The sequence below is a fragment of the Hydra vulgaris genome, chromosome 15 (assembly GCF_038396675.1).
Source record: "Hydra vulgaris chromosome 15, alternate assembly HydraT2T_AEP".
NCBI classification, from domain to species: domain Eukaryota; kingdom Metazoa; phylum Cnidaria; class Hydrozoa; order Anthoathecata; family Hydridae; genus Hydra; species Hydra vulgaris.
The window spans coordinates 14994520-15010000 of record NC_088934.1 but is presented as its reverse complement, the minus strand read 5'-3'; the positions used below and the strand labels follow the sequence as shown (position 1 = coordinate 15010000).

General features: G+C 27.0%; 1 protein-coding gene across 1 annotated transcript in view; it reads left to right on the top strand.

The window, feature by feature from the left end:
• Nucleotides 1-6692, top strand: part of LOC136072042 (vesicle-associated membrane protein-associated protein B-like) — a 24143-nt gene extending 17451 nt beyond the window's left edge. The window contains exons 4-7 of the mRNA XM_065820035.1: nucleotides 3796-3885; nucleotides 5929-6123; nucleotides 6303-6347; nucleotides 6512-6692. Of these exons, the coding sequence (XP_065676107.1) occupies nucleotides 3796-3885; nucleotides 5929-6123; nucleotides 6303-6347; nucleotides 6512-6652 (471 nt within the window). The 3' untranslated portion in view covers nucleotides 6653-6692. The remainder of the gene's footprint in view (nucleotides 1-3795; nucleotides 3886-5928; nucleotides 6124-6302; nucleotides 6348-6511) is intronic.
• Nucleotides 6693-15481: the final 8789 nt, after the last annotated feature.

Here is a 15481-nt window from a genome sequence, read left to right as displayed (position 1 = left end):
TTTGAGTAAAAAAAATAATGTTTCGGAAATAAAACAGAAAAAGCAATTGCGATAAAAATAAGCAACTTTTTTTTTTTTAGAATAAATAAAATCTTAAATTAAATAATATTTAGTAATATTTTTTAATAAATTTGACAGTTAAGTTAAACCTAAGCATTAATTTTAATAAACTTAAACATATTTTTTTATTCAGAATTAATATATATATATATATATATATATATATATATGTATGTATGTATGTATGTATGTATGTCTGTATGTATGTATGTCTGTATATATATATATATATATATATATATATATATATATATATATATATATATATATATATATATATATATATATATATATATATATATGTATGTATGTATGTATGTATGTCTGTATATATATATATATATATATATATATACAGTACCTATTCATATTAGACTCAAACTCAAATTTTAGCTTTTTGTCTTTTTTGTGTCTAAAATGCAATACAAGCAATCGCAACTTAATTTTTTTGTTATTTAATCTATATATTATTACATACAAAGCATATTAAGAAACTTAATACTTGGTGGTAAGTCCTTTTGACTCTATATGAGCTTTGACACGCCTGGGCATACTATTTATGCACTTTGAGGTCAATGCTTTAACTTCTGGATCTCGAACCCATACATCAATCAGTTGTTCTGTAAGCTTCTGTTTACTCGTTATTATTTCCGCACTGATTTTGCGTTTTACTAGCTCCCACAGATTTTCAATAGGATTCATATCTGGAGATTTGCCAGGCCAATCAAGAAGCTCGATACTCTCATTAGCAAGAAATGTCTTTATGGATTTTGCAGTATGGCATGGAGCACCATCTTGCATAAAAGCTATTTTTTCACCATTAGGAAACCACTCTCGTATCTGCGGAATCAGGGTGGTCTGTAGGACAGTCTTGTACTGATCTTGCTTCATTGTCTCTTGTACAATTTAAAGTTGACTGATACCCCTGCTTGATATGCATGACCAAACCATTATGGATGCTGGGTGCTTTACTGTGTTTACGATACATTCTGGCTTGTGTTGTTCTCGTGGTCTGCGGCGGACAAATGTGGCTTTGTCTTCTAAAGTTTGAAAGGTAGATTCATCGCTGAATACAACCTGATTATAGCAATAATTATTGATGTTTAATAATATTTAAAGTATTAGTAAAATCAATTGGGGTAAGATATTAATGCAAAAGCGTCTTTTGAAAACTTAATAATAAAATATTATTTGTTTAAGTTTCAGGAGAGAATAAATGGAAAATCTACCTTATTCCAGTCATCCTGAGAAAAAGATGAGTGTTTTTTAGCCCAAGCAAGACGTTTTTTAATCATCGCAGTGGTAAGTTTTGGTTTCTTCAGTGGCTTTCTGCACTTGAATCCTTACTCGTAACTTCGTCTTCTTAAAGATCCAAGTAAAATGTTAATTCCTTGGTCTTTCAAAACGCTTTTCAGTTTTATTGCTAGCATCTTACGATTTTGCTCAATAACTTTTTTGATCTTTCTATCATCTCTAGCACTTGTTATTCTTTTTCGGCCACAGCAGCCTGTTCGCTGTGCTTCTAATTTGACCCCCATTTTGAGTTTAGAATTTATTCTTCTAACTGCAATATTTCTTTGACTGTGGTTTGTTTCTTGCAGAAGAACAGCTACTTTAGCTAATTTACGTGGGGAAACATCAAAGTTATTATATGACAGGGATACACTAAAAAAACATTTAAAAACATCTGAAATTTCATTATTTGAGTTTTTAAGACAGTCTACAGTAATTTAGACATAATTTGAACATATAAAGACATAATTTGAGTTATGAAAGATAGAAACAACTGAATGTTTTTAATTTAATTTATAAAAATTTACCATACCTTTTATAAAGTTGAAAATATTATTTAAAAGTATATATATTTCATAAATGTTTTTAATCTAAAACAAAATAAATGACAGGAAGTTATATTACATATAAATAATAAAAAGTAAACAGCAATAACCCCTACCTAACAAAGAAAATCCAAAAAAGTAACAAAATCTTGATTTTTTTTTTTTTTTTTGAGTCTATATATATATATATATGTACATATACATACATGCATTTTTTAAATCAAAATTGTTTTTTTTTTTATCAGAATACAATTATATATTTTTATTAAATTAGTTTTAAATTAAATCATATATATATGATGAATAAAAATTAAAAATTTGTTATGTAATTACTAAGTAGATAATTAAATATATAATAAAAATTAAAAATTATTCAACATAAGTTACTACGTAAATATATTAAATACATAAATTATTAAGTTTACTTATTACTTTATTAAATAAAGTAATAAATTAGTTATGTTTACAATAAAATCATTTTATTTAAATTATCAAAGAATATTATATGTAATTATATTTATATAAGTATGCATTTTTTTTATAAATCTTTTCAAACTTTTTCTAGGATTAATTTTATAAACACTTTTAATGGCAAAAATTTAAGCGCGAAAACAAACATTACATATTACATTAAAAATTTTAACATAATGATGTTAAAATTTTTGTAAAATAAATTTAAAAGGGGTTTTAAAAACTAAAATATTTGTTTGAAATTTATAAAAACCATCAGACAAAAAATAAAATAAATACCATAAATTTAAATTAATAACTAAATGAAATTTTTTAACATAAATGATAAAAACTGGGCTACTTAATTCAAAAAAAATGTAATGATTTGGCATCTTTAAAAAATGAATTAACTCAAAAAAATGACGTATTTTACTAATGTAGCTGTGTGTTCAACTTTAATTTTTGTATAAAAAATAAAACTTCAAAAAATAAAGTTCATATACAATACTGAATTTAATAATAATTTTGGAACAACAAAAATGAACCTGGTTTTTCAACGATCAAGCCAACCAACAGACACTTGAATTTATCCATTTATATTATTTTTTCAGCAAGCTCTTTGGCTTTTGTTTTAAAAATTGTTTCTGATACTGCCATATTTCTACTCCTTACATTTAAAAGCTATTTAAAAACAAGATGATCTAAATTTGAAAGTGTTTCTTCTTTAATTCTCATACGTTTTGATTTGTTCCCTTGCGTCTTCATTCAAAAAAAATTCTGTATTTTTGATTCATGTTGACAACGTATTTTTTGGAATGCCATATTTCATAGCAACCTGAGACTTTGACAATCCTTCTCCTTTTTTCCTTAAAGCAGCGGTTTACACATATATATACATATATATATATAAATAGGACCCTTTCCTTTGATAATCACTGATTTTCTTTATTGTCAAATAAAGTTATATTTCTAAATTAATAACTAAACTTATGGTTATCGAGGCATATCTTGTGCCCTTAGTCTTAAATATAGATCTTCATGTAAAGATAAATTTCTCACGTGATTTGAGTTATGTCAGGCATTGATCTCAAAGAAAAAATCAGAAGACTATGAATGCGTTTTTTTGTTTGTTTTTTGTTTTTTTGTATTAATGTTGTTGTTTTTTTTGCCATTTTTTGTCTTGTTTTGATGAGTTGCTGCTATTAATATCTTGTCTAATGTCTGATCTTGCAAGCATAGTTTATGTTAAATATGTTATCATGCTTTGTCTAATATATTATCATGCTTTGTCTAATATATTATCTTGTAAAAACAGGTTTTGCTGTTGTGGTATGTTGTTAGCAGTAATGTTAAATGTATACTAAGTTGTATTTAAAATTAAGCTTACAATTTTATTTTTTTTTTTAATTTTTTTTTGTTGATTAAATTTGATTTCTTTTTCTTTCAGTGGAAAAATCTACCAAACAAATACCCAGTGATGGATTCAAAATTAAAATGTGTTTTTGAGCTTCCTTCTGATGAAAATACTACTGAAAAGGTATGGATTAAATCAATTCTATGTTTAAAATTCTGTTTAAAAAATTTTTTAAACAAATGAATGTTGTATTATGTCTAAAAAAATAATTTAACCACTAAAATGCTAACAAAGTACTTAATTACATTTAAAGTGGAGTAAATTTATTATAATCAAAAATGAAAAGTAAGTCATAAATGTATAGAAGCTAAGGTGAAATTTAGAGCTAAAAGAGTTGTCAGAGATGACAAGTCCTAATATAGATTTGTATTTACATTAAAATTTTCGTTTTACCTAAACTGTGTCCTGGAGCTTCAATAATGGAAATTAAATTTTGTTGAGAGAATTCAGAGTATTATAAGTCTTATAATCATTCTTCTTTTTAACCTAGCATTTGGAGTTCCTGTTTAAAATTACACATGACTTTAGGTTCAAAAACAATTTTTCAAGATTTTTGTACCTATCTACATATGTTCTTTAAAATATACCTTTTTTTTTTCAGTATAAAGTTGAAAATTCATTAACATTTTTAGAATACCAAGACTTGATCAAAGTCTAGGTAAAAATAATTAATGACTCTAAAGTCCAAAGTTTGGGTTTTTTCTGATGAGTAAAGTTTATGGAAAGCTTTGAATTGTCTCTTTTTTTTGTTGTTGTTGCAATTTTTAGGCTTCAAGCATTAAACTACTTTATGTGTAAATTTTTTTTTACACAGAATGGGTATGTTTATGTATATTATTTTTCATCTCCAAAATATGTTTAAATGCCTAAACCTTTTTACATATTTTTTCTGTTCAGCTGTTTTGACTTTTTATGTGTTTATTGTATAAACTTATGTAGAAAAACTAGTATTTTAATATCACTAATATTTATTTAAATGTTTCCAGTTAACTGTTCTTATTCTGATTAGAGTGTATTTACATTGTGAACTCTGTTTAGTGTTACATGATGTATTAGAAGTCTATCTACAAGAATCTATTAGAGAAGGCCAAACTGGTAGATTCATGTTTAAGATCAAGTTCTAATATATACTAATCTCATATACCTTCAAAAATAATTTATATATCAGCCCTTAGGATTAGAGGGCAATGCCATCCTAATGCAGACCAAAAATAGTTTAACTCTGAGAGGTGATATATATATACATAAATATGATATATAAACATATATACAACCTTCAGAATTATGGTCAGCATCCCGCAGTGTCGATTTAACAGCCGACCTTGGCAAAAAAATTGCCGTTCTCTCTCTCTCTCTCTCTCTCTATATATATATATATATATATATATATATATATATATATATATATATATATATATATATATATATATATATATATATATATATATTTTTTTTAAAAAATTAAAACAAAAACTTCAAATCGAGATAGAAACATAAAATTCAAGCTAATGAATGTAATAATGATAATAGTAATAAAAACTATAATAATGTTTTAAGTGGAAAAAGAATATTCAAATAAAAAATATAAATGCACCAATAACAAACAATAACAACACCAAAATTAATAAAAATAAACGGTATTATTATGAAAAAATACAACAACAAAAAAATGTTTTATTTTAATAGATTTAACCGAGGAAAATATAAAATATCAGAAAACATAACTAAAAGCATAATACTAAAATTAAACTTTTTTGCTGTTTTTTTTATCCGAACGTTTATTCGATTTATGTTTAATATAGTTTTTTTCTTAATTTAAGTTTTTTTTTTTTTTTTAATTACTATTAACTGTAAGAAACTTTAGAATAAAACAAACATTTTATGAGCTGATAAAAGACTATGGTAATTGTTTACAATTATCAAAATATCTAATTGAAATATAGTTTTATACTTTTTTTAAGTTTAATTGATATTCAAAATTATTTTAGATATTTATTCATAACGTTTATAATAAGTTAAAAACGTTCCAATAATTTTTATTTTACTCTTTAATGGTTTCATTTTAAATTAATTCAATGGTTTCTTTTTCGTTAACAAACGTAACCTTTGTGCTCCTAGCGTACTTGAAACTATTTTAGTGTTATTTGAAATATTTAAAATACACAGGAATCTGAAGTTCTTGTATCTCCTGGAAATAGCTCTCAAGAGAAGCCTACTACAGTTAGCGCAGCAGCCAAAGAATCTGTAAGCATGCCAGCTGCCAGTTCAACTCCGTCAACAAAAGATACCCACGAAAATAAACCTTTGGAACCCAAAGTTGTTTTTAAATCAGCTAAAGATCCTTCTACTCCAGTAAAAGAGGTATTTTAATTATATTTTCCTTACTTTTTTTTTAAATAAATAATTGTTGTTATTGTTATTTACTTAAGATTAATAGCATTACTATTTGTAAATATCCCTGAAATAACTTTTATCAGAAAATATGATAGTTGTTTTTTTACAATTTAACGATGAGTAAAGCTTTGAATATTCTCATTTAGCAACCTCCGCAATCGTTTGCACTTTCACCATCTATTCCGAAAAAGGTATTTTCAAATTTACCTCCTGGCATATATTTATGTATTTATAATATTTTAACTACATTAAAATTTAATTATTTTGCTCGTTATCAATAATAACAATTGCTATTGTTTTGTTTTTAAATCTTTTTTTTTTTTTTTTTTAACGTTGCATGTAATTCTTTTTTTAGACAAATTCAAATGAACATGAACACTTTCGTGAACATCATTCTTTATCTACGAAGGAACCCAGTTTTCTTCCTATGTCATTGATTATCGGAATGATTCTTGCTCTTATAATTGGAATAATAATTGGGAAATTTGCTTTGTAATAGAATGTAACCTTAAATTATAATAAATAATTTTTTTTCTCTTCTGTTTATTTGAATTATTATCAATTCAAAACTTGTTAACAAAAATTTTGTTTATTATTCGCGAAAGTTACATTAAATAAAATCAAACCAAATATATTATAATATAAGCTGTAACTTTTGGAGGACTTTTACAAATAGTGCAAGTATAAAGTAAATACCTAAATTATAAAACATAACAATATTACCAGTGGTGAAAATAATAGTATTAACAATAATGATAGTTATAAAATAATGCAAAAATTTTAGAATAACGTAATGATGTTAACTTGGACCAGCGTGCCATTTGATATGCTCATTTACCATACTAAGTCTTTAAGATAGGGTTTTAAAAACAAGATTAAAATCAATTTTGTCAGAATTAAAAAAAACTTGTTTAAATGTTAATTACAACTTCTCGTTTGTTATCTCTCCTAAAACTTGATAATTTTTTTTTAACAAAAGAATTAAATTTTACGAATTTAAAAAATCATGTTAAAAATAATACTATGTAAATAAAGAAATGTCGAATTAATTAAAGGTTATTTTGATTTTAATGTTGTGAAAAATTTTAGTAATTACTCAGCAAAACCACTGATTTTACAGATGCCCTCTTGGATAAATTTTTTTATCAAGTTTGTTTTTAAAAAAAATAGTTTTGAAATGTCATTGGTAATCTAAGGTTAAGATTGGAGTCTAATTTCCCAGATCAGGTTCAGGATCATCACGATCACCCTGCTATTGGCATTATGTAACCCAGCACTATCTGCTCCGTGCCTTGCTGTTTTGTAGTGTTTGCCTTTTTTTTAGGCAAAGGAGAAACACTATATTAAAAATCCCATGCCTTGGGGCTCTTGGTTGAGTTAAAGCTAGAGATGGTGCCTTGTTAAAAATACTAATCTTGGATAGATGTTAGCTTTATCCTTCTGTCTTGCAGAAGATCTAGGCAAATTATGGGTAAGCAGAATAATTCTGTTGTTCAGCCTCGCACCCCCTTCCTCAAAAATTAGGTTGACGTAGATGAAAACCTGTATTACATTGTTTCCTGCGTAGGATAATGAATGCTGGATCTTCTTAACTCTGCTAATAGATTTTTGCTTGTGACTCCTTGAGAGCGGCTATGCAACTCTTGTTATCTTTTAATTAGGAAATGCCTCTAAAACTCCGTTTCATAATTCTTAGGCTGGCTCGTAGTAAGGTTGCACGAACCCAGTGGTATTTCTCAAAGATGCTCATTCCATCAACAGCTGTAAAATATTAGAGTATTAACAGTGCCATGTTGCGCATTTGATGTGGATTGTCAAACCTACATAAAGAGCCCTAAGTTACGACTTTGGGTTAATAACCGGGACAGAGACATTAGTTCGTTACTTGAAATGCTGTCTATCTCTATTTATGAATAAGTCGAGTTTTCTTTAAACTTAAACCATGCCAAAAGTAACCATAAATATTAAACATAAAAAACCTATCATCCCCATCTAACTGTTTTTATATATCAAAGTAACTTTCCATCAGTTGAATCTTACCTGCAAAATTTATCAAACTTGCTTGCTCTTTGTGAGACTAGTTTAAACTCCACTGTTCTTTCTTCAGATCACAGTATTAATGGGTAATATCTTGATTTGCAAAGACTTCAATAGTCACATGCTTGGCTTGGGCGTATACCTACGCATCGTAATTTCAAATTCTTGTCAAAATTAATCACCAAGAATGAGGTCAAAAAAAGATAGAATTACTCTTAAATCAACATGTTTATTTACTATTATTGTTAAGTGCATCAGATTTGTTTTGTATATTTTCTAAATTATTCAAGAAAATCAACTTAAGTTATGTTTTTTTTTTTATTAGTTTGGCTTTGAACAGTTTTGCTAAAATTTTTGCAATTAATTGATTTGAAATATAAAGTTTTACTTTATATTCCAAAACAATTAACTGTAAAAAATTGCGTTCATGAAAATTTTTTTCATTAACACAACTTTTTAAAGCTGTACCTTTTTAAAGCTGCCTCCTCTGTGTGTGTATAATTGTATGTATGTGTATGTTTGCATCTATTGTTTAGATAAAGCAAATTAGTAATATTAACGAGAAAAGTATTTTTGATTGAGGACATCAAGCCGATAAAGTTTATAAATGTATAATAAATAACAAAAACAATAACAGTTTTTTTTCAAAGATAAATTCGTTATAAATACTTTATTTTACAAATTTAAGCATTTATACGTTATTAATTCTCTAAAATATATTATTCATTTACATATTGTATATATTTATACTATATGTGATGTTAACCAATAAAAAACAAACCATACAAGTGTTTTAACAGTAACCGAAAATGGCAGTAGTTGGCAGCATGGTAATTTAACAAACTGCCTTTTCTTTCCAAGCCTTTTATCAAAAAATGCCAGAAATTAAATAAGTCCTTGTATTTGTATTTGACTATTTCATTTTTTTCTGTATTGTTGTAAGGATTCGCGCATGCGCATAGAAGATATGGTTGATTAGGGTAATGTGAGCATTAAGATTTCTTTAATTTAACAAATGAAGTTAAAGTTGCTTTGTATTTTTTGAATTGACTATATGTGGCGATAACAGGAATCAGTACAATTAGCGTAAATCTATATGCAGTAACTAGCGGGTATCATTTAATGAAAACGCTGCTAAATTTTTTGCGTTGTTAAAATAATATTATCACACATGAATAAATCTGTGGCGCGAAATTTTGGTGTCAAAATAATAAAATCAAGTTTTCATTAAAGAAAAATATGTTAGCTAAAAATTCAATCCATTTTTGTTTGAAAAATAATACATAGAAACATTTAGTTTGACTTTATTTAAAGATGCCATTTTTGCGTAATATGAGCATGCTCAAACTAATCAGTGTTTTTCATTGAAATTACCTAGTTTATAATCCTAAAATAGCAGTGGTTTTAATTGCTTTTTGAATAAAAACAAAACATAGTAAAAACTTTTAATTTTTTTTTTTTTTGTGTTCATTGAACAATATTTTCTGGAAAAAAAAGTCGTTGGTACATAATATATGAGAACACGGAAACTCGAAAAAGGATTGTAAGATCCTGTCACCGAGAACCGTTTAACAATACAAAAATAATAAACCAATTATTTCAAAAAAATATAAAATGAAAAGAAATACAGTTTGAGAAAACCTTCGTACAAATAAGATATCTCAATTATAAAACGCCGTTTAACGATACAATAAAAAATAAAACCAAATTTTTTAAATAACATTCAGATAACACTTATAAAAGAGAAACGAGATCAGAAGAACTTGAAAATATTATCTATTAAGAAAATAACTTTTTTCAGTTTGATTTTAACAATACTAAATATTTTTCTGTAATTTAAATTAAGACAAAAGCAGTTGCCAATCCGTGGATGGATAAATCACTGATAAAATGCTCAAAAAAGAAGCAAAAACTCTATAATAAATTTAAAAAAAATAAAAACACTGAAAATGAGCAAAACTACAAAAATTATAAATATTTTTACCAAAATCTTATCAAAAAGGCTAAAAATAAATACTACAGTAATCGAATCATTAAATGCAAACCTGATAATAAGAAAACGTGGTCCATCATTAATGAGATAATGGGAATGAAAAAATAAATTCAACTTCTTTACCAAAAAGAAATGATATTAACAACACTGACATATTCTGTAAAAACAAATCTCGGAAGAATTTAACAAATATTTTATAAATATTGATCATAATCTCGCAAATTAAATAAGTCAAACATCTGATTCATTTAAAAACTACCTAAAACCCGCAAATAACGCTATCATGTATGATTATGAATTCAACTATAAAGAATTTGAAGAAGCCTTTTTCTCTTTAAAAAAAAGAAAGCACCAGGGTGCGGATTCACAACTTTTGCGTAACTCTTGCGTAGCTGGGTGCAGATTCACAACACTTTCGTAAGTCTAAAATGTGCGTAAAGTTTGCGTAAGTTTTGCTTAAGTTCAAAGTTACGCTAAGTGTTATTCACAAACCTTGCATAAACAAAAACTTTCGAAATTCCTACGTTATTACTTACGCATTAAGTCTAAAAAACGGTATTCACAACATTTTCCTAAAAAGTGCTGAGCAAACTTTACGCAAGAAATGTTACGTCTGCTATTTTCTGACTTAAGTTTGGCGTAACTTTAAATCATCTAATCATATTTAAAAATGGCGTTTTTATTATTATAAAAGATTTCAGATTTTGTTTGTTATTGCCAATAAAATATAATTTTATCTTAATTTTATACTGCTTTACGTTAAGTTGTTTATTTAAATAATACAACAATAGTTTTTTTTTTTTTTTTTCAACAACAACAGCAATAACAATACAACAACAACAACAACAACAATAGCAGTATATTTACCAAAAATTTTGATGTACTACATAAACTTGTTTTCACCTTAAATTTAAGGTTAAAAAAATATACACACAATCTATATAATGGATGGTTCACTCTCTCATAGCCTAGCTAAAACAAGGAGAGCGACCATAGTACGGATATATCATATAGTTTTGCAGTATGCCAATAACTTATTAAATAAATTAACTTAATAACTAGTTATTGTCATACATCAATGCTATATGATCATCATATCATAATGATACATCATAATGATGCATCATAAGGATAAAGGATACATCATAATGATGTATCCATACTATATTAACTTATGGTTGTATCTATACTATACTATCTATACTAAATTAAACAAAAATATATACAATAATATTATTGAAGTATATACTTTAACTTGCATAACTAGCATAAAGAGAGAGAGACTCACTCTCTCACTCTCTCTGTGTGAGAGAGAAAATATTTGTCCTAATATAGATACAATATTCACTAAAATATGTAATCAATTTATTAAATTTTCAAATATTTATTTTTTTTATTTATAAATGAGAACAAGACTATTTCAAAATACAATAATCCAAAAATTATCTCTGAGTAATCAGGTTATTGAAGTAAAAAAGTATTATAAACTAAATATTAAACTTACTTTAAATAATGATGCTATATTTTTCGATAATTTTAATTATTCAAAGGTATCAAAGGTATAACAATATTAAGATTATTTTGAATAATAATGCTCTGTTTTTAATTATTTCAATTATCAGGAGATATTAATATCTATGGATAATTTAAATTATTAGAAAAATTAGGCTTTAAAATTGTTTTTTAAAGCCTAATTTCTTGGTAAATAATATTGTTATTTGCAAATAATAAACATATTCTGTTATAGTTTAAATTATTTTGGTAGATCTTTTTTTTTGTATATCTATATGAAATCTCATTGGTGTAGTTTGTTATTGCAAAGGTCAGAATTTCCATAAAAATTTCCTTGATCCACCAGTTAGTCCAAATGGAGTGATGGTGTTTTTCACAATTTAGTAGAATTATTATCTGTTGCTGATGAAAATAGTATTACAACTCTTGAGATGAAAGCATATTGTTCACACTGGTTGTAGCTATTAGATTATACTGTATTTGGTGTCTTGAAAACCTACTACAATACTTGTTATTATGATTTAATCAATACTTGCTCTGTCAAAGAGTCAAACTTTTTTATACTGCATGTACCTGATTCACAGAATTGACTTTATGCTATCCATCAAATATAAAAATCGTGTTTTTATTCATGCAAGTATGGTACCATAAATTCTCAATCTGAAATATCACTGAAAAAAAAATTAAAAAAAACAAGTGGGTTTTAATTCAAACTCAACTTTTATTAATTAATACAATTGAAACATTTTCCATAACATATTATGAAAAATACAATGTATCTTTCATAGTATGCTATGGAAAAGTTGTTGAACTTTTGCTTATGTTTTCAAAATGTTCCTTGTATTTCTGACAATAGAAATTTTGTTTATAAATAGTTTCAAATATACTAGAATGCAATCAAATGTTTTTCTTGAATTTGTTGAAGCAATTTCTTTATTTGATGAAACTGTCATTCCCTATTGCAAATAAAAGTGTTTTTGATTCAAGTCAACTATATGATAAAACAAGACCACTGAAAAGAAAATTTATCAATCATCATGATGTTTTCTTATACCTTAGGGTATGAGAAGTAAGAATGAAAACAAGAAGTTAAAAAAAAACACTTTAGTTTAGCACTTCCATTATTTTATGAACGTGAAGTTTTATGCTTAACTAAAGTACTTTGTTTTAACTTCCTGGAGCAATGCAAGATAAGTTGCATGATCTGATCAGGGGTAAACCAAGACCTTTTTTGGTACTATAGGACCGGTATGGGCGCCAAAAAAGTGCCTCAAATTATCAATTTCATGTTGTTTTTCTTTTCTTTTTTTATATTAAAAATAGAAAAAAAAGTTCTTTCAAATGCTAGTTTTCTGCATATTTTAGCTAGTTTATTTAGCCAGTAATGTTTACAAATAAGGTTCGCTGCAAGTTTAGAGTTAGGGTTGAATTAAATTAATGGGCATTCACTGATGTCATCATATGAATGCCAAATAATTATCTTATATAAGCCCAGGATAATACAATTTGTATTACCCATTTGAATTTTAATAAATATGCCCGAATTATTTCTTAATGAGTACTTGTAATATTTATATTTAAAATAATAGATGTGTAGCATTTTGTTAATAATCGATATCTCATTTAAAAAACCAACGACTCCTATTTGTTCCATTTTTAATCCAATTGTTAATTATTTTGATTATTTTGCTAATAGATACTCAAAATAGATTGAAAAAATGTTTATGCTATACATGCTACTACTTTTAAAAGTAATTGCATGTACAGTGCTGGCAAAAAGTCTTGCAACAAGGCACAATTTTACACAAATCAATGTTTGCAGTGTGTACACAAATGCAAAAAGTCTTGCAACATCATAATTACTTTTCATAATTACTTCCAAAAACAATAATACTTCCAAAAATATTATATTTTCACCAAAAACATGTTCAATTATTTTTATTACATTGTATAATCATTTTAAACAGATGTACTATTAATATTTGGTAGGATATCCTTTGTTTGTTAACACAGCACTAATTCGTTTGGGCATGGATTTGGCAAGATTTTCACATAGTCCTGATGTAATTTCTGTACACCATACATGACGAATAGCATTTTTTAAACCATCTAATGCACTGCAGTTCTTAGCAGATACACGCTTCTTGATTAACATCCAAAGATTTTCAATTGGGTTGAGATCTGGAGAATTTCCAGGCCAATCAAGCAACTGTATGTTTTTTGATCCAAGCCACTGCTTGACAGACTTTGCAGTGTGGCATGGTGCTGAATCATGTTGAAAAATTGTGCACTAATCAATAATTATGAAATTGATTAGAGATTCATCCAAAACGTTGAGCTACTTTTATGCATTCATAGTTTCTCCTTTGGGCAAAAAGTATAAATCTCCGTGGCCATGAGCAGAAAAACAACCCAACACCATTACAGAAGGTGAATGCTTCACAGTTTTGCATGAGTATTTAGGATTGGTAGGATTAGAACTAGTAGGTCGACGAACAAAAAGCTTAACATCAGAGAACTGACGAAACATGGACTCAACACTGAACATCACCTGTGTCCACTGCTCTTCTGTCCAATCTTGATGCTTCTTGCAGAACTCAATGCGCTTTTTTCTCATCTTTTCAGTTAATAATAGCTTCTTAAATGGCCTTCGTGCAGGTAAGTTTAATTCCGCAGAAAGTCTGTGACGGATTGTGCGCTTTGATACATTAGAAAGTGTTGGTATGCTGTTCTGTAGGTCACCAGAGGTTATTGAAGGATTCATCTTGACCATTGTTACCATCCTGAGGTCAGTACGCTGTGAAGTGACTCTAAGATGTCCAGACCTCTTTTTAGGAGACAGGGGGATAACCTGCTTTACAACACGCCAAATTGTGGTGCGTTCAACCATGTAAATTGTTGCAATGTCTGCATGAGACATACCACTTTTAGCAAGACGTTGAATGCATGCTTTTTCTTCTTTACTAAGCTGCCGAATCTTAGCCATGATTTTCTTTGAATTAACTGTTTAAGCTACAAAATTGTCTTTATAAATATATTTATACCTAAAGATGAAAATATAAGATAATAACACTGAGCCTACTGGCGTGGAAACATTGATTTGTGTAAAATTGTGCCTTGTTGCAAGACTTTTTGCCAGCACTGTACATGCAATTACTTTTAAAAGTAGTAGCATGTATAGCATAAACATTTTTTCAATCTATTTTGAGTATCTATTAGCAAAATAATCAAAATAATTAACAATTGGATTAAAAATGGAACAAATAGGAGTCGTTGGTTTTTTAAATGAGATATCGATTATTAACAAAATGCTACACATCTATTATTTTAAATATAAATATTACAAGTACTCATTAAGAAATAATTCGGGCATATTTATTAAAATTCAAATGGGTAATACAAATTGTATTATCCTGGGCTTATATAAGATAATTATTTGGCATTCATATGATGACATCAGTGAATGCCCATTAATTTAATTCAACCCTAACTCTAAACTTGCAGCGAACCTTATTTGTAAACATTACTGGCTAAATAAACTAGCTAAAATATGCAGAAAACTAGCATTTGAAAGAACTTTTTTTTCTATTTTTAATATAAAAAAAGAAAAGAAAAACAACATGAAATTGATAATTTGAGGCACTTTTTTGGCGCCCATACCGGTCCTATAGTACCAAAAAAGGTCTTGGTTTACCCCTGATCAGATCATGCAACTTATCTTGCATTGCTCCAGGAAGTTAAAACAAAGTACTTTAGTTAAGCATAAAACTTCACGTTCATAAA